The sequence below is a fragment of the Pezoporus flaviventris genome, unplaced genomic scaffold (assembly GCF_033815535.1).
Source record: "Pezoporus flaviventris isolate CSIRO_AGI_PZ_B2104156 unplaced genomic scaffold, CSIRO_AGI_Pfla_v1 ptg000013l, whole genome shotgun sequence".
Classification (NCBI taxonomy): domain Eukaryota; kingdom Metazoa; phylum Chordata; class Aves; order Psittaciformes; family Psittacidae; genus Pezoporus; species Pezoporus flaviventris.
Window position 1 is genome coordinate 27,291,276 of NW_026892561.1, and position 20,307 is coordinate 27,311,582.

At 45.2% G+C, this 20,307-nt stretch overlaps 1 protein-coding gene and 1 long non-coding RNA gene across 8 annotated transcripts in view; one reads left to right on the plus strand and one right to left on the minus strand.

Annotated features, from left to right (window-relative positions):
* LOC133268800 (calcium-activated potassium channel subunit beta-2) overlaps positions 1-20,307 on the minus strand; it is a 154,058-nt gene that overhangs the window by 40,987 nt on the left and 92,764 nt on the right. Inside the window, exon 1 of one of the 7 annotated variants that reach the window (XM_061452479.1) lies at positions 7,427-8,404. The exons of 5 other annotated variants lie outside the window; for them this stretch is intronic. In XM_061452479.1, coding sequence (XP_061308463.1) covers positions 7,427-7,497 — 71 coding nt within the window. In that variant the 5' untranslated portion in view covers positions 7,498-8,404. Of the gene's footprint in view, positions 1-7,426; positions 8,405-20,307 lie in introns of those variants that run through there. One more of the 7 variants, XM_061452478.1, reaches the window with a different exon arrangement.
* LOC133268802 (uncharacterized) overlaps positions 1-20,307 on the plus strand; it is a 46,744-nt gene that overhangs the window by 1,180 nt on the left and 25,257 nt on the right. The gene's annotated exons all lie outside the window — the stretch shown is intronic.

The following is a 20,307-nucleotide window of genomic DNA, read 5'->3' on the forward strand; positions in this document are numbered from 1 at the left end:
TATTGAGTCAGAGGGTGAACATAGCATAGCCACAGGTTTCAGTAGAGGAAGGTGGAGGAAGAAAAGGCAAATCTGGAGAAGGTGTGAAAGAATAGAGATTTGAGCTTTGAGGGTTGTGGTACCTGATAGCTCTTGATGGTAATCCTGTCCCCACCTGGGACCCAGCATGAGGTTGCCTGACAGGCTTTTACAAGGCTGCCGTCATCAGAAGGATACAGCCCTGGCTGTGTTATGCTGACATTTGTCATATAAAGCTGACAGCAATAGTGGATGATAGCCCATGTTTCTGTGTTATCTTCTTCAGGACACCTAAGAACATGCCATTGACAACATTTTTGAGCACTGGATTTCAGCCAGTTTCTTGAAGAAGCAATAGTTTGGCAGTGGTCCTACAACAGAAGCCCCAGTCTTTAATATTTTTGATTGAGAATGAGGGACTTCCCTTCTCCCTGCTTACTAGCTCCCCCAAATAAACAACCTCTCCTTACAGCACACACTGTATACCCAGGACTGTCTAGAGGGTCTTTAAGGATGTTAATTACTCAACGTGAGCACCTTGTTGTTCTCAGCCTGATGCTCAGACTCTTTCAGTTGGACAAATATATGTGCTCTAATCAGTGTTATTGTATGGGAGCAGCTGTCTGTAGTACTAGGCAGCAGATTTAATGACATATCACTCTAGGAGTCTGGGCTAGAATATAGCAATGACTTATTAAATGTAACTCTGAATGAGCCAATTTTGCTAGTTTTTGAGAGATAATAAATAACTGAAAAACAAATGAATCTTCTATCCTTAGCCGATTGCACAGGTCAGGCCTTCTAGTTATTTGTAGGCTGAATCTGTTATTGACTACCGTATTTCTTGGCATGAACTAAAATTTCAGCCTCCAAGTTCATGACCGTTAGCCACGGTGAAAATGATACTTTTGTCTTGCATGAGTTTTCCTGTGGAAGCTGCAGATGGTTTGATTGATTTATGGCTGTGGTTGGGTACTTATAGGTAATTTGGGTGCCTACAAAAATGGTCAATCTGGAGAGGGTGCTTGCTGTATGACATGAAGATTCCTCCTGCAGTGCTCCAAACCAGCTGTAGCTTTCTGGTGCACTGGTGAAACTTGCTGCTTGTGGGTTGAGAGTGCGGTTGTAAGGATTAAAAGGGGATGTATTAAACTCACCTGATCCTTTATGTAGGATTCTGGTAGAGCTTTTCTGCCTAAACTTTTTGCCTTGCTTTCTTTGACCCCTCTGATATTAGTTGCTGGTCTTTTTATGCTGTTGAATCAAAATGAGTGCATGATTTGTACGGGAGGAGTAAGGATGGGAGCTGAAGTTTTCAAGACCCTTATGGGTATGCAAAGGAGATTAATACACATGAGGCAGTGACTACTCTAAAGACTACTTTAAATCCTTGAGTGTGGGCCTGAGTGGAGTTTGAACAAGCTGTATGCTTATGCAATTAAAGTGAAGCTGTGCTGCTGCTTGAGTACTTAACAGCATTGGACAGGGACATAGGTCATCTAACTGCTATGTGGCCATCTATTTAATCACTGAATGGAGGGAAACTGGCACTTTTGCTGCATGGTGCAGGCAGTAGATTTCTGTCTCGGGCTATGTAACTGCAGATTGGGGAGTGATTGTCATTTCAGCAGCACCTGTGCTCTTGTTTTGTTGGTGGTGTTGCTTATTTTTCTGGATCAGGAGGCTGCAATTCAGAAAATGTTAAGAGTACAGCTTGAGCCCTTGAGATCAGGAGTGGATGTAAACTTTAAAGAAAGTGCTGAAGGATAAACGCCTTGAAAGAAGTTACAATTTTATAATCACTGTAGAAGACTGACACAGTAAGGGACTTTTTTTAACCAAAATTTCCAGGTTCTGTTTTTCCGCTTTTTCCATCAAATCTGTTTGGAGGAAAACAAGCACCATCCTTCCCTGCTTTTGCCTCCTGTAGCAAGGCAGAGCTGTAACTGGGAGCAGGGGTCGCAGTTAAAGCTACAGTCTTATGTGGCTTTAAGACCTTACAGTGATGGAAATCTTTGGAAGTGCAAGGGCCTACACCTGTGTGGGAACAATCCCAGGCACGGCTACAGGTTGGGCAGAGAAGAGATTCAGAGCAGCCCTGAGGAGAAGGACTTGGGGATGTTGGTTGATGAGAAAATGAACACGAGCAGGCAGTGTGCGCTTGCAGCCCAGAAAGCCAACCGTATCCTGGGCTGCATCAAAGGGAGTGTGACCAGCAGGTCAAAGGAGATGATCCTGCCCCTCTGCTCTGCTCTCGTGAGACCTCACCTGGAGTATTGTGTGCAGTTCTGGTGTCCTCAACATAAAAAGGGCATGGAACTGTTGGAACAAGTCCAGAGAAGGGCCATGAGGATGATCAGGGGACTGGAGCACCTCCTGTATGAGGACAGGCTGAGAAAGTTGGGGCTGTTCAGCCTGGAGAAGAGAAGGCTGCGTGGAGACCTCATAGCAGCCTTCCAGTATCTGAAGGGGCCCTACAGGGATGCTGGAGAGGGACTCTTCCTCAGGGACTGTAGTGATAGGACAAGGGGTAACGGGTTAAAACTTAAACAGGGGAAGTTCAGATTAGATATAAGGAGGAAATTCTTTACTGTGAGGGTGGTGAGGCACTGGAATGGGTTACTCAAAGAAGTGGTAAATGCTCTGTCCCTGGCAGTGCTCATGGCCGGGTTGGACAGAGTCTTGGGTGACATGGTCTAATGTGAGGTGTCCCTGCCCATGTCAAGACCTTAGATGATCTGAAGGTCCTTTCCAACCACAACCATTCTATGATTTTATGAATTGTAAGTATTTTAGTGTAACTTCAGTAGCAGTTAGAAGTGCTATTAAATGGTTTTAATAACTTGGCTGGAGGCTTGTTTTGATGTGCTGAGAGCATACCATCCCTCACGTAAGTACATTTCTATAGTTTTTGAGCTGGTGTGGTGGCAGTGTGGAGGGGCAGGAGCCTTAGAGGCCATAAGGATGTGGAGATGCAGTAGGGATAAGGCTGTTTGCAGTGTCAGATGTCTTAGGCTGAGGACAGCTGGAGAGGTAAATGACCACCTGTGTGGGAATCTAAGGATGACAGAGCTGGGGGGGGGAGGGGAATGCGTGTGGACACACTGAAAGACGGACATGTGCTGAATGGGAACAGGAAGGGCTGGGGACAGGTCTCTTTCTTCTGCCTTAAGATCTGCTGACAGCAAATCCCACCCAGGAGCAATCTTTGCTTCCTAATGCTGACCTTTTAATTGCTGGGAGGCAGCTTGCAGTGCTGGGACCCAGCAGATCTGCCAGCAGCAGTAAGATGCTTCCCATTGTGCTCCCCCATCCCTGAAACTTTCAGTGCTTCTCAAAACCATGCAGCTTCATTCAGAGATAATTAACTGCATATTAACAGAGACAGACTGTTTATAAGCAGAATAAACCCAACTGTGAGCATGTGGATAGGACACAGATGGGCTTAAGCTATTTCTGAGATTTTTCATTGTCTCAGACATATTTTGTCTCCACATCAGCTTTTACACATTGGCAATGGAGTTAAGAATTAGAAGCAGAGTAAAAAAAGTAAAAATGAACAGTTTTCCAAGCTTGTCATATCTCTAGTGTAGAGGGCTACTGTTCAATTCAAATAAACCCAGTACAGAAGCTAATTGCTGAGAAACAGTGAGATCTTCCAAAGCTCTAATTAAAGGCAATTTAAAATCTCCATTGATATTAGCAAGAGCATCAGACTGCTGTTGGACACATCCCAGTTAGCAAGAACAGCTTACCAACTGAGGGGTGCAGCTGACCTGTTTTAGAAATGGTCATGTCTCTGCTGAGAGTAAATTGAGAGTTAAACTGACGTTGCACAGAGATGTGGCCCATTGTGCCTCCTGCACACCCCGTCAGTGCAGCTGGGAATTGGTATTTCTGAGCACTAAGTGGCAAGTATGCGCCTGGGCTGAAGGGCGAGTGTGGTGCTAAGTAAAGCCAACTTGAACTGGACCTAGCCCAGCAAAGAATGTTGATGTGTGTCTGTAGCACAAGGGTTACAAGCATCTGGGGCTGCATCAGGAGCACAGATTTTCAGATCTACTGGAGAATCTCTACCTAAATGGTAATTAAGTCATTTTCTGTTTAAGTCCCCACATTCCACCTTGCTGCTTTTCTGGCGAAACACTTACTGCAATTGCATTGCCTCATACTTTAACAACCAAATATTCCACCCAACAGCGTTTAGCTGTACGTGGGTACGTAGAAGTGAGTCCCTGCTACATGGGAGCTAGAGGGACTTTTGCCACTGAGTTCAATTGGCACTAAAACTATTCCTGTAAAAGTGCATTTCTACAGTCGCACTGTAATATCTGTGCTGCAGACCTGTAGTTAAATGCATGTTAAAGTCTAGGATCAAGCTGCCTGGCAGTAAGCTAATGGTTCCTAGTGTAGCTACTGCTGAGATGCCTTTCTTCCATTAAGAGGTGATGTTGCTCTAAGTGGTTTATATGCCCAGAATAATGGTGCTTGTGGCTTGCAGTCCTATTCTCCCACCTACATATAGGAAGATGCTTGATGCATTTAAAGAAGATTACATGAGCCAAAAGGTATTGCTCAGCCCAAGAGGCACTGCAGAGCTGCAGCATCCCAAAGGGAGACTCTCATGGGAGTGGGCACTTTGGCATGTGGGGGACATGCATAATTTTGTCCGGGGCTCATGCAGACCCTTTCACTGATTTGAGTTTGCTGCCTCTTCTGGTCTTTCCTCTGGAGATGTATTATAAGCATCAATATTTCTGCATTTGTAGCCTCTGAACAAGCATGCAAAACCCAAGAGACTCCTTTACTACCACTGCTCCTCTGCTGGCACAACATGCAGCACCTAATTATTGGTACACCTACCTACAAAATGACTCTTGAATACAAAGGGGAGAAATATTGGGTCATTCTGGACACATGCTCTACTCCAGTCTGCTGGGATGCCTCTGGGCTTTGGAAGAGTAACCTGGAAGGCAAGGTTCAGTCTTCAACATTGGGCTTTCCCCAATATCCTGCACTTGGCATGCAAAGTAGCAGACAAGGGATGACTTCTCCAGCTTCTTTAAAAGCAAAAGAGTAGGAAGAAAAATAAGAGACATTTACCAGTGTTGCAGGTGGGAAGGGTGTTGAGGCCTTCTGCTTTCCTTTCCCATTGCTGTGCTCCTTGTCTCTTTTGGGCCCCATGTTGAAAATCCTATTCTCCCATCTGAAAAGCACTGGCTGTGGGCTCCCTTCAGAGCCCATTGATGCAATCTGGGTCACTCAGAGAAGGTTGTCAGGCAGGATCGGGTTCCTCCCTGCTGCGCTGGTGCTCAGCTTTGCCTTTTAGGGTGTGTGAGGGGTTGGGCTGGTTCAGAGTCCTGCTCCTAAACCTGACTTGCTCAACCCACTGCAGCCTCAGGACTCCTGGTGCTGGGGCACCATGCTGGGGACACAGCGGATACGTCCTGCGGGATCCACTAAGCACTTCTTTTGGGTGGGGAAAAGTCAATGGCTAAAGTGAGCGCAGAGTATCCCTGTGAGGCAAAACCAGTCTGCCCTGCCAAGGGGCAGCTGGTGAGTAAGGGGATTTCTAGCAAAGTAACAAAGCCTTCCCGGGAAAAGACAGGATTTCAGATGGAACTGAGTGGATTATGACCAAGAGCTAATCTGTATGGCTGTTTCGTAAATTTCCCCAGCGCCTGGACTCTTTGCTCAGCAACAGAAGCTATATGTGCTGAGAATAACTGATTTCTCAGAAACACCATGTAAGAACATACACATGCAGAGGTTCAGAGCAAACTACATCAGTTTATATTTTAGCTATATCTGTAACACAATCTCTCCCCATTCCAGCACCAGCTTACTACTGAAGGACCAGATGTTTTGTCAACCACCATGGCTTGATGGAAGTCACCCTTTACTTGGCAGTTCATATTCCTCTTGATTCCCCACCTCTTTCCTTGATCTTATTCTGGGTACTTACACAGGCAAATGCTTGTGGCAACAAATCTAACTACAGAGGCAGTGTTCAGACCATTGTCAACCTCCTACTCATTTACTGCAGTCAAAATTCACAAGCAAAGGCAGAATGCAGGCCCTCTCCCACCCCAGGGACCACATCATACAGTGGCCATGCTACCGTTAGTCCCTGTGTTCAGACCAGCTTTGCTGCATAGCAAAAGTCATGAATGATGACTTTTCCAGGCTAACAGTTACTGCAAAGGAGTGGAAATGAAGATGTAAGTTCCTGTCTGGACACTCTTTCTGTTCAGCTGCAGGTTTTTATACAAATTATTTAAATTGTCACTACCTCCTCTCTTCCATTTGTAAATCCCTAACCTGCCTGTTTGCTGTTCTTGCACTGAAACCCCTGTGTAAAGATATGGTTTACATTCTAACAGCTGCTGCTTGTACACATTTAGAAAAACAAACTGAATGCTTTCTGGGGAATATGGATATACCAAATCAGCCCAAGGCTGGAATAACAGTACTGTTGTGCTGAGGTATGATGCTTGTAAGCTGGGGAGTGCATGGAAGTTTGTGTTCTGCCTGTGGGAAGTTTGTGTGCAGTTACTGCTTCCTCAGCCCTTCTCCGTTGTAAATGCAAACATATAAGCAACTCCAGCTTCATGCTGTAGTGAATAAAGATCATAAATATGAAGTCAAATAAGAACCAATAGCCCAATAAGTGCATGAGAGCTGTCAGCCTGTCAAATTAAAATTTGCTGCTGCTACACCTTTAATTTGCCTGGCACAGCTGGGAAGTGAAGCAAGTAAATGCTGTACAAGCTGCTGAGTGTGAAGCTGGAGGGGGGCACAGAGTTTGTTATCATCTGGTTGTGAGCTGTGCCTAGGAATTTCCTGTCAACTTCTTTTTGTGGTGCCTCAAGCAGCTTGCTGTCAGGAAGTGTTTCTTGTGCCCCTTCCCTAGCCTATATGCTGTTTTCGTTCTTTATTGCAGCACTCTGGAGTATTTTGCTTTTTACATGAGGCCAGCAGGGTAACTTCAGAAGTTGTTTCCCCTCCTTCCCCCCCCCCCCCCCCCCCCCCCCCATAATAACATCACAATATACATCACTAAAACATTACTGTAAGATGTTAAATCCGGCCAACAAATGCTACCAGCAGCTATTCATTCCTCAGATGAGCAAGTGTAATTTGTGTCTCAAAACAGCACTTGAAACTGTTTGCCTATAAACTGTCCTTCACCTGAATCCTTGGTTAAAGCCTGGCTCATGCCAGCCACTTGTCAGATGCAATCACTCAATCACTCTAGGAAATCCTTTTCCAGGGTGCACTTAGCAGTAAAGCCTGAATTTGCTCTAACGCACACTTTAATCTTTACTCCCTGATACTTCTCAACACCGTCCCTGTCCTGAGCACCTTGGTGCATCCTGCAGCTTCCCCCAGAAAGGATCAGGTTTACCTTAGCAGCGGAGCAGCAGTGCCCAAAATGGAGATTTCAATGGGATCTGACAGAGAGATTTTCCCTCTCATCTACATACTTCTGTGGCTTCCACCTTTGTGAAAATGGCCTATCTACAAGCAGCAAGTTTCCATATATCTTGTCTCTCGATGTCTCCAAATATTTCTCACGGCTCTTGCAGTTCCCAGGCAGTTTTAATTACTCTGTTTTTAAATAGAGGCGAAGCACCAGCATTCAGTAGTTACTCAGAAATGAGCTGCCAGAAGGAAGTGGGTGTGAAGACCCTCTGAAAAAAGTCAGCCCGAAAAAGCTGGGCTTTCTCTCTCCAAACTTTATTTCATGAAGCTCCTTGTTATCCCCACCTTTATAAAAACTCCTCTTCCTTCCTGCTCTGCCCATGCATCCCTGTCTGCCTGGGCTTCTCCGTGACATGATGGCCATCCTTGTGAAGGCATGATGCCTGGTGTGAAGTCCTTGCCTTTGCTGTCATTTGGCAAAATTCATCCTTCTCGCCTGCTCCTCAGAAGAAAACTGCAGGAGTCAGTCAGAAAAGCAGGCTCAGGGTTGGAACAGCCACGGTATTCTGCTGAGCCCACTGCTGGCACATGTACAGCACTTCACCTGGCTGTGCAACCTTTACTTTCCAAGATGCCAGGGCTGTGGGGAAGCAGGCGTGCAGCTCTTTCTCCAGTACTCTCTCATCCCTGTGTATCCTTGCACATGGTGGTGTGAAATCAGGGGCTTCCCAGGCTTTCCCTCAGTCACCTCCATCCGACCACTTTGTCCTTGGATGGTATTTGCTTTTCTGAGTCAAGAGCATGCCAGAGAGACGCTCCCATTCATCTCCGACTGCTCACTGATTTCCTATGCTGTGCACTTGCTATTTGCTTCTATGGCAAAATTAAACGCTGCTTTTGCTGGCGTGGTCCACAGTTGGTTGTGATAGGATCTTTTTTCCCCTGTCTAAAACGTAAGGTCTCACAAATTAAGAAGCTATAGCCTGTCTAGGTCTTATACCAGTCAGTGTCTGATTCATCAGAGAATCTCCTTGGTAACTAGCTGTTCCTCTCTGATTTGCTACAAAAAAAGCTCTCAGAATTTAAAGATAAAATACAGTGAAAACAGGAAGAAGAGCAACACCATATAGATACCTTATACAGGAACATATGCCTTGTGTGGATGCAGCTATACTGGATATTTTCTGATGTGTGTGGGAAGCAGCCTCTCTGTGAAACAGCATGGTATCACCCTGTGGAAGGGAAATGCACACCAGCTGCACTGTCTCTCCTAGAAATCCTTTCTGCTGCTCCAGGGTTGGTTACCCTATCTGCAGGGTAAATAATCCCACAGGCAAAGATGCTGCTGCCATCTAACAAGAGGCTCAGCAGTTTGAGTTTAATAAGGCAGATTTCTGGACTTGTATGGGACTGATTACCAAATGCAAAGATTAAGAGAGGGGGTCGCTTTCTGCAGTAGGTGTGCCTGGTTGCTTGATGCTCTCTTGCTCTGGTAATGAGGCCCTGCTGTCTGACCCCTCCTCGGCATGCAGCAAAATGCTGTGTGTTCTCCAACAGCTGCTCGAGTCAGAGGGAAGGTGTTCACTAAAGATCTGATTGTGGGTTTGTGCATGGGCTGGTTTTTTCCTGGAACCAGCACTGCTGGAAAAGTTGATCCCAGGTAAGGCTGAGAACACTTCATGTTTGAAATAGCTGGTAACTGTGTTCAAAAAGTAAGTGTAAGTGAAGAGTTTGACCCATGAATCCCCAAGGCTGACAAGCTCTGCAGTGAGAGCTTCCCGGAGTTAGAGGGACAAGGTAACAGTACGAGGATAGATAGGAGTGTTCATGTTGTGCGTCTCGTGCACCTCTGTCTCCGCATGCCCACAGCACCTGCACTAGTATGGTGGTGCTTCTGTGTGTGGGCATCCATGATGCTGAGCCCAGCAGGGTAGATAAGGGGACAGACTGAATTCTAACTGGGTGCAGCTGAGCTGCTTTCAATTCCTTTTACCAGATGAACAAGGAATTAAAAATCATTCTCAGATTTCTCTGCCAACAGCCTTCAGATGGCTCTTAGCAGAAGCCAGCAGAGGGAGGATGAAGTCTGGGGCAGATCCATAGCCAAGACACTAGGCAAGTCTCCTTCCTCTCCATGTTCTCATTAGTCTTAGTGCTCTCTGTCCCATGGCACTAACTCCTCTGAATTAATACAACAAACAGCAACAAAATTCCAGATCCATGAGATGTTTTATCCCTGCAGGAGGCTTTTGAGCTGTTGTTATGGCTTGCTTACCCCCAAGAAGCACCCAGCAGCCGGAGGAAGGCTCCTGCAGCCAGTTCTGGCAGTAGGGTTGTTGTGTACTATGGGTGTCTGTGATCTGGGGTAAAACGTTTGTTCCCATCTCTAATATCTGGGCAGGAGAGACCCAGCATCTCTTTGGGGAGGCCTGATTGAGCCCTACTCAGATTTACACCTGTGGTTTCAGGGTGTTTAAATCTTAGCAGCAAAATCTTGTATGTAAATGTGCTACCCCATCAGCAAATCCTAAAGTGCACAAACCTCCATTTATTAAGTAATATGGCTGATAATGAGCTTGCTCTTATAAATGAGGGTTAAGATAATCAAGCTCATTTTTGATGTAAGTGACCCATGACCTTGTTTTGGATAAGGGATGGGATTTTTGATAATCAAAGTTGTGATAAGAAAGGCCTGACCCCCCTCCCTCAATCAGGGGAAAAGGGGAGAGATGCCCATCCTTCCCCCGTCCTGCTCTCCTGCTGCCACTGTGGGTGCTGAGGTATGGGAGAGCAGGTGAGATCCCACCATGTCCCTGATTTACTGTGTGGTTGAGTGCTACCATTTCAGGCGTGGAGGGAAACACAAGGGGAAGCCTTCTCTTCTGCTCTTTCCTGACTTAATTTTCTTTCTGAAGGTTGAGAGAAAGAGCAAAGCCTTTGCCACTGTCAGATCTCTCTCTGCCTGTGCCTCTTGGTGACAGGGAAGTGGAGAAGCAGATGAAACCCCTGAGAGGAGGGATGTCTATGGGATACATCCCATCTGTCTTCATTTCCAGGCTCCCTTGATGGAGGGAAGGATGGAGAGATGTCAGATACAACAGCACTGGTATTTGATGTTAGTATCTCTAATACCCAGTGCCATTCTGTGACCATGGTGTGGCTGAAAGCAGAAGGCTGAGAAAAGCAGGTTCATTTGTGTTTTGCCCAGGGGTAGCAGGAGCTGCATCTCTCCCAAATGGGTGTTGAAGCAGAGCCCGAGTGCCATGTCCTACCGCACAACTCTCCTGAAGCAGGGTATGCTCCCTTGGAGCCTGTCCTGCCCTGTGGAGGTGGTGGGCAAACCTGAAGACTGTTTACTTTTGCGGAAGCTCTGGAGCAGCCAGAGGGACAGATCTCAATTTCTTTTATATATTTTAATCACACCATTGTGACTTGGAGCATCAAAATCTGTTTTTGCCTTACCCCTCCTTCAGTGGTTCCCCTGCATGTGCCTGCAGACAGCATCTCCTTGGCTGTATTATGGTGGTTTTGGCTACAACTTCATATAAAGAAAAAATAAATAATTTATGTACAGTGTTTTGTTGTTTCTATCTCTATTGCAGTGTTTTTCTAGTTTGGGAAATGGAGCAAAGGTGACTGCAGCTATTTATAGCAGTGGAAGGCGCATGGATCCTGGTGCCCACAGCCTGGGGCGGCAAGGGGTGATTCTTTTCTTTTTCGCTTTTACCTCTTCCATTTTATTTTAACTGCTGGTCTAATCCCGAATCAGATTTGAACTTAGAGGAATGTCAGTGGTAGTGAAAGGGGAAAAAAATGTGCACAGCCTTAGCAAGTATTTTTTATGAATTGGATCTTTTGAGATGAAAGCTTCTTTACTGTGCAACAATGAGCCCGCCACACTCTCAGTAGTACAAATGGGCTTCATTTGTATTAGGAAGATAGAAGCTTATTATTTTTAGTCTGTTCCTGTCACACCAGGAATGTTAAATGTGATAATCAATGTAATTGAGGAACTGAATGTACAGAAAATTGCAACACTCTCGGGGGTGATAATGACTGCAACTGTAGTGCTGCTGGAAGGTCTGGGGGATGGGTACAGGTGTGGGTAAAAACAGACTCAGATCCTGACTGTGGGTGATCCCACGTCATGCTGGAGTCCCTGGAGGGCAGCAGGCAGCTCCGGCACAGCCTTGCATCAGGGCCAGACCCTCTCTGGTGCTGGTGGGATGTACCCAGCCCAGAGCATTCAGCAAGAGGCTCGGGGCTTAGGCACATGCTTGGGGATGTTCTGCTGGAAGGATACGAACAGAATGAGCTGCTGCTTTCTCTCCTGAAACCTGGGGGCTTGTGAGGGGCACTGTCCCCTTCTGGGGTCTGATAGGAAGAAGGACATCCAAGAACAAGCCCAGCTGCAGAATTTGGCAGCTACTTTTGAGGTGACCTTTACTGAGTGTTTGCAAACCTTGATAGGCTAGATAGAAGCTGGCTTTTTCACCCTCTAGAAAAAGCAAAAGACACACTTCTGACAGCAAAATCCTCCTGCCAAAATTTCTAGCTCTTCCTCCAAAGTATGGGGTTACTAAAGCTTTTCAATTACATGCTTCAGAGCCTGTAAGGTGGATAAAATATATCTCCAGACTGCTGCTCGGAAGCTGTGAAGCTTTCCCCCCGGAAACTCAGCCTATATCAGGTACCCACTATGAATATTTTTAGTTGAAACTGTATGGAAAGCATGATCAGCAAACTTGTTGGAGGACCTGTCAGTTATAGGGGGATCACCTACAGTGCTTTGGCCACTGCTCACATGAGCCTGGCTGTTTGCAGCTTCCACTCCAGCTTTGGGGAGATGCTGGGTGCCATGTACCAAATTCAACTGCTCCTGTACCGCCAGTCAATTTTGCTGTTAATTCTGGTCCCTCCATGATACAGTGGTGTTTTTCATTTGCTTACTGGTGATTTACTATATTCATTAGCTTGTGAAGAGGTGGCAGGGAGGAAGGTGGCATGTTTGCTCTGCCTTGGCCTCTGCCCCTGGGGCAAGTAGGCTGAGTGTGGGGCAGGTTCTGTGTGAGCTGCTGGACGTAAGCCTGGGTGTTGAAGGGTGAGAAGAAATGTCTTGGACCCAGGGAAGATTGAATGTATTTTACATATAGCCTCTGAAGCTGCAAAATTCAGAGCAAGCCTGATGAAAGCAATGACAGTCTGCAAGAGTGTAGTCAGGTTTGTTTTCAGCCCTCTTTTAATTTGTTTTTCTTAGAGGAGGGAAATTTTCTGTTAGAAAAGTTGCCTGTTCTAGTGGGGATTTTTTAGTAAATCATGACAGCATTTGAGCCAGTGCCCAGAGCTGCCCCACAGCACAAGGCTTTCTCCCTCTGCTATTCTTGCACAGACAGCGAGAGAGAAGCCATGTTTGCTCATTAAACTCATTCTGGCATATGCAATCAGTCGTGCCATGAGTTATGTTTAAGCCTATTGCAATCAGAGGGTACTTTGCTGAGGAAAATCACTGAAGCCAGAGCTGAAGGTATGGCTGTGGTGATGTATTGGCTGCAATGTTCATGTTCACGATGCAATTGCTTACATTACAACACAATTATCAGGGTTTAAAATTGCAGTAGCATTTTGAATGTGTGTATGCCTGGGGTTTTTCTGTTTGCAGAGATGTTTCTTTTATTGTACCTACTTGCCTAATAATGTTACCATTTTAAATACATCAAGGTGTTTTAGAAACCTATTTGTGATCTTTGAAAAACAAAGGTAATCCTCCCAGCTCCATGCAGAATACTTGCTCCATTGCAAGCTGTTCAGAAGGCCTAATTGAGGTTTTGTGCAGGTTTAATGAGGTAAACCCCCTGTTTACCTCATTAGGTAAACCTTCACAGTGTTTCCTGCTGCCTTTCTGAATTTTTGGCAGCACATCCTTCAGCTAGGGCAGAGCGCTTTGGTGCTCTCTGTCATTGTGAAACCGTCATCTTTTCTCTATCTGTCCAACCCCTTCAGGAGCAGCAGTCACTCTTGCAGTAAATTTTCACCCCAAATAACACAATTCTTGTAGCCCTTCCCCAGTGCTCTGCAGTCTGGCTGAGGGGGGGGAAGGGTGAACTGTCTCCATCAGCTGCTGAAGTGCAAATTTGCTGCTGGTATTTTGAGGTAGTGCCACACTGGAAAGCAGGGTTCTGGGGCTCTGGGCAGCTCCAGTCCACCTCAGAAGGGCCAGGAATGGAACTGGGGCCTACTGGAAGAGCTAATTAGAGACAACCCTTATTGTTTAGCAAAGGAGAGACTTTCTGTAGAGTGTGGTGTCCAAACCTGGCAATTCAACACTTCCCAGGAGTGCTGCCATTCCCATAATATCAGCAGAATAATTGTCACAAAACAGTTTATCATGTGCAAAATGCATATGAAGTTGCGTGAGTAATTTCCATAGTAACCATAATCAAAACCTTCCTATGTACAGATTCAAACGCCAGAATGATGCATATTTGATAGCACCATGTACATACATGTCGTTGCATAAAACATATGCTCTTCTGGCAGGCAGCGTTTTGTGTCTGAGCTTTCACTGCTTGGCTTATCAGCCCTTACAAAACCTTGATTACTCATGAGTAATATACCCTTGCACTAGACATACATTTCTGTAATGTCTTTAAGGTTATGTGGAATTCTGTTTGCAATCCCTTTTATAAATAATAATACAAAACACTTGCTGCTAAATCTGGCTGTCAGCAAGCAAATGCCAGGAACCAAAATGATTATTACTGTTATTTGCACCATTCCAAAATCCATTAATTTGCTTACTGCAGCGTTAGGTAATGAACACTTTTCAGCAAGGTCACAATTCTGTTTTACATCAAATAACTATCTTTACTCATGCATGATACATGAAGCATATTTCTTGCTTAGGGCATAATGTTTTATTAAAATTATTTTTCCTTTGTTCTTTCTTACACATTGTCTATTATGACTCCAATGATTGCCTGCATGACATCTCTCTTTAAATTCAATGCATAATTATATAAACCAGAAATTCATCTGGTGCTACATTAATAAACTTCTCATTGTTTGCTGTTTGGTTGTTTTTTTTTTAATGGGGAGGCATACTGCTATTGTTTACCAGACAATATGGATTTAGCTAAGCTTTGTGGAATTTCAGAGTCACTGGCACATGTATCAGAAACAGGCAAAGCAATGATGGAAATAATGTGAAGGGAAACTGTTCCGTTCAAGCCAAAAAGACTAACGGAAGTAGTAAAAATAGTGAAGAGATGATAGCAAGAACTACTGAAATAAATATCTGAGATGGGAGCTTGCAGGAAAGGTTCACTGCAGCTGCAGCACAATGAGTGTCAGGCTGGGTTAATTTGCAAGGTGACAGATGTTTTGGGAACAAGGAAATGCTGAAGAGAAAAGCTGGTGTCCCTGGGCCAGGTCTACTCATGGAGCTGAGCCACTCTCAGGTGTCCTTGGAGCATCACTGATTTACTGCAGCTGTGGCTTTGGCACGTGTGTTTTAGGATGATTATGCAATCCTAGACCTCTGGGTGTTTTTTTAATCTTTGGTAATGCAGAAAGCCTCAACCTGCTTCTGTCTGGCAGCACAAATGCAATTTTGGTTGACTAGCCCTATGCTGCTTGGTCTACTTCATCCATTTCAGCTGGTCTTGTCTCACCTCTGGCTCTTCCTTTGACCCCAATTTTCTTCTTGATTGGCCATAACCACCTCTTGCTGGGCTTCTGCTCCTCCTGTCAGCCACTATACCCAGGTCCTCCTCCACAAGGACTACTCTTAAATACCCACCCATGCTATCCTGACATGTGATTTCACTGTCTCCTTGCTATAGCTGGAGGAGTCTAAAGGATGTCCCCAACTGTTGTATCATCCACCATGCAAAGAGAGAGCAACAAAGTGGTCTCCACACCTAAACCTGACTTTCAATTTTCAGAAGGTAAGTGCTGCTGTTACCATTTTGTAGACAAAAAGAAATCTACTAGGTGGCAGATATTAAGTGTCTGGATCAGGGTCACAGCACATATCTTTTGAAGTCACTTGATAAACATTCTTAGTAAAAGATGCGCTTTGGGCTGTGATCTTATCCTGTAACAAAAGCCAAGATATGTTCCTCCTCCTTCATTCTAGTCTAATGGAATATGTTGCTCAAATATAATATGTGGAAGATCATTAACTTTGCCTGCTGATATATGTTTTTAATATTTTTTATTCATAATGAGTTCGTTGGTGCAGCAGCAGGAGTGCAGTGTGGGATACTACTGAATTTCTTTACAATTCAGCATTAATTAATGTCTACTTCTCACGCAGCATTAACAATAGTGTGCCTAATCTTTCAGAGGCCATTGTGGGAAATTCTTTGTTCTTTTCTAGCTGGCAAGAAGTGAGATTTGCATTTTATTCTTTTGCTTGAGACTGCCTCTTAAGGGTTTTGAAGTATTGTAGCAAAGTTGAACGTAACACCCTTGTTGTCTGTCCCTGTGTCATGTAATTGAGATTCCAGTCAACCTACTTGCCTTGTCTCTTCACGTTTGCTAGTTGGTGCAGGGAAGGACACCTCATTTCCACAGAGACCACAATAAACCTTTTGTTAGAACAACAGGCTTGTCAACCCTTATTCCTCTTATTCCAGTGGAGTTTTAGTTAAATGCACTGTGTCACTTTCTATCACTGAGAATCTCTGCCTCCCCTTGCATGGGAGGGACTCCAAGGTCTGCAAGGTACCTTTTTCCACCTGTCCTTTACAATAACGGTGTACTCCCAGTGTTGTTGGTCTGTGGCTCTCTGGAGGGTTAGATATGCAATTTAGCAAAACTGGCCATCCAGTAGTAAAAATACGACACTAAAACCAAGTTGCTATTTATCTATATTGTAAGGCTTGCCTTAATAACATCTCCTGGTTAAGCTGATTTCTTCACAGGTTAAAGGTGATGGTTTACTGGTTTGAAACACTGATTTTTTTTTTTCAGTGCACTTTGCTGCTGCTTTGGGTGTGCAAGTGTTGTATACACACCTCAGCCCTGCCTTGGGGGGTTGGAGGGGCTGGGGATAGGAAATCTTTACCTGTGTGTCTCAGTAGAGGCCAGCAAGCAGCCGGGCTGATGGTTCATGACTTATAAACATTGTGCAGCCCTCTGCATTTAATGACATCTCTAGGTCAGCAGCAGGATTAAGTGTAGAGTTTAGGCCTTCAGCACCAGACTGAATGTCTCTGTGAGGATTAAAGGAGTAATTTGCTGTTAGAAGTCAGAGGCTGTTGCACTCCCTGACTTTTTAAGGTATGGTGTAGTGTGTCCTTTTAATATGGACAGAGAGCTGAGAACTTCATTAACGCACTGAAATGCACACAGATTTGTACAAGAGATGATCTTTCCTTTTCTGAGAGCCCTGTAAGGCTGTGTAGGGATGGGATGATGTTGCATGGTAAACTTGGGAATTTCTGTGTGACCTTCCTGCTAAGAGCTTCATCTTGCTGTGCCAGAGGATACCACTGGACTTGTGCATGAACTCTCAATTTTTGCTGTTATTAGGCTGCTGAATGAGAAGTTGCGGAAACCAATGGGTTTGATCACAGAGATTCACTCTTAGGTACAATTTCCTACTGGGTTTTTTTAAAGGCAGGAAATCTGGCGATCCAGGTAGGGCATAGAGACCAGATCCCCTCTCTCCGCTTCTCCAAAGCCATGTTGGAGTTGGAAGCACACCTTCTCTGGGTAATACATGCTGCTAGTACGTCCCTTTCCCCTGCCTGGATGGGGCTGTCTGGGCTTCAAGCACCTTGTCGTGTGTAACAAGCAGTGCCCAGCTGCCAGGACAGCATGAACTGCCAGGATGGCTCTGACCCCTCTCCAAGGGATGCACCTGAAATCCCAGCTGGAATATGCTGGCACGTATATCACAGGGGGTTGAAATGGTTTCATGTAATAAGCTCCTTCTGCCTTTAAAAAAAAACTATATAAATTGTACCCCATCTCTAGAGAAAGGGCATGATTTAGTAGCAAAGTGCTAAGAGAGCTTATGGGTTTCATCAGCTTCCACTCCTGCTGGCACCACGCTGCCCTCCCTTAACAGCTCTGTGGCCCCTTAGACCAAAGTTAAAGGACAAGAGAAGTGTGTCACTGTGCTGAGATTATGAATGATGCCAGTGTTAGGTCAGATTGTAGGAGGTGGGGGATTTGTGGGAGAGTTCAAAGCTACCCCTGCCTGGACCCTGCCATCTGCTCCTGCCTGAAGCCACCATCTCATAATTTTGCATACCACAAAGGGAGCTCTCTTGAACCTCCCTGGATCAGGTAATAGGGAGAATCAGATGCCTACCAGCCTGTGTAAAGGCAAAGTGGGCTGCTCAGTTGCTGCACAGTGCTTTGTGTCTAGGCTTACACTGACTGCTTGGAATGGTATTCTCTGTATCTTTTATGGTGGCCTACAAGCACCCTGCATCCAAAGATAATCTGGGGATGAGACAGTCTCATGGTGTGGAGGGTGCCTAGAGGTGGCCTGCTCCTCACCTTGCATGGCCATCTCTGATGCCTTGCCATGTGCGTCATGTGCATCTGAACCTGGGGAGCAGCTTTGCTGGCTGGGACAGATGCAGCTGGGGAGTCCCTCCTGCTAGCAAGAATCATCTCTTTGCTGCATTTCAACTTTCCAGCCCTGCTTTGCTCCAGGTTGGAGCTTGCCCAGTGTTTGTGCAAAGCAGCAATCACAAAGCCAAATTCTGGGGAAGCTGTGGCCTGGGGGTATGGAAGCACTTTGAACTCTTGTGTGCTGGGGATGTCCGAAAGGCCCTGCCTGTGGCCACTCTGCCCTGGGGGAGCAGCTGGGGGAAACTGCTCCTTTCATACCTCTGCTCTGTCACGTTGGAAAGAAAATTAGAAGTGACAGTTACTGCAGTTTCCCAACCTTGCTCACCAGGACTTGGCAGGGGGACAGTGCTCACTGTTACAGCCAAGCCTGCCTGACCCAGCAGCTTTGGTGGAAAAACTCAGAGGGAGGGATGTTGGATCCTGCTCTGCTAGCTCTGCATGAGTAAAGTTTCTTGCTTTTGTTTTGTGTCTAATTTGAACATGTGTAGACTTTGGTCAAGAAAAATGAACAATGAAGAGCACTAATTACTGCACCTGAGGGCAATGGCATCAGCCTCTCCCTACTGCATCGACCTTACTGGAACTAAGGGGAGCCTAAGTACAAACTGCAGTGATAGCACAAGCTATTTAGTAGCATGCCATCTCACTTATAAATGTGCTTTACAGAAACCCCCTGTTTAAACCTCTCTCCTTGCTACACCCACTGACAAATGTAGCCCTAGTTTCATATGCTGTATACAGTGCTGTATTTCCAAAGCTCCCATTTGTATCTGTCTGTGCTGCATTCATATGCAGAAGTTTTTTTGAATAAATTCCTAATGAATTTGGTTATCTGAGAGGCTTTTCTAATAAAGATAATATATGTCAGCAGAGCTAGCAGGTTTCTGCTGGGGCAGTTTTTCATTGAGTCCAGAGTAGATGTTGCTGATAAATCTTGTTAGTGCTGTCACCGTCTTCATGGCATGAATAGCCATTTAGCTTACAAAGCAGCAAACCTTTTCAGTGGCTCATAGGTTTTAACATTGTGCTCAAGTGTTCTCCAGACTTTTTCTGTCTTTCAACAATCTCTCACATTCACTAACTTTTTTATAATGCAAGAGAGCCTCCTGCAATGAGTCTCTCAACCTCTGCTGTTCAGACTCTTATGATGGACGCTACCTACTTTCACTGCAGGACATATCACTGCTGCAGTTTATCTGGCTGCATTACCAGAGAAGCGTAGATGGAACTAATACTTTGTTCTTAGAGCACCTGTATAGTGTGTTTGTATCTTTCAAAAGCTTTTAAACTGGACTTCCTCTCTGGCCTTCACAACCAGTTGTAGCTCTGGACTAAACTGAAGTCTAAGAGATTAAGCACACACTGTATTTTCTGTGCAGAGAATGGCAAGTTCATTCACTTCGGGGCACGCTGCTGCTTGCTGAGCCACCTCCAGCTAGTTGCATATCTCTTGAGCATCATAGTCTGTCTTACAGAGAGACCCACAAGCTGAGGCTATGAGTCCAAGGCTGCAAAGTTTTCCTGTGTTTGTTGCAGAGACAATATCTTAATGTGTTGGTTGGCATCTGTGATCTCAGCAGAAACAAAAAATTCAGTAAACATATATAATTTAATGAGATCTGTGTATCAGCTTTATCTAATGCTGACCTTGCAAGAAGTCCTTGGATGATATGAACTGCCTTATTGCTAGTGGAGAAAATAAAGCTGGAGCAGTTTATACCGGCTGAGAACCTGGTCATTATATCTAATGTTGCAAAAGCTGCTGTGGAAGCACAGGCCAAAATGGCTATTCATCTTTGATCCCTCAGCAATAAGAGAATGTCTAGTAATCTCTAAGATTAGGGCTATAGAGAGCTCAAATTTTATCCAAAGCCTGCTAAACCTTGTTTACAAAATGTTTCAGTTCAAACAGGAAAATACTGAGTGTCTCTCTCCCTTCACTTGTCCCTTTTGGGCATAATATTTCGTGTATGGGGTGCCATGAAAGTCTGACTTTGCAGTGTCGTGGGTGCTCTGATCTGAAGGTCAGCACTGCTGGCCATAGCATCTGGTATTTCCAGGGAAGGCCAGAGAGGGGGTTCCACATATGTACTGAATTGCCCACCCCTGGGGAGCAGAGGTGGAATTTAAAGTGGGTTTGACAGATAATGTAAAACCAAATTTAAGGGATATATTATCCCTCAAGACCGGGGTTAGTGTCTTCACTATCAGCTGTCTGTGTGGTGAAAGGTACTTTGCATTTCCAGGTGGCTTTAATGATACCTCCTCTGC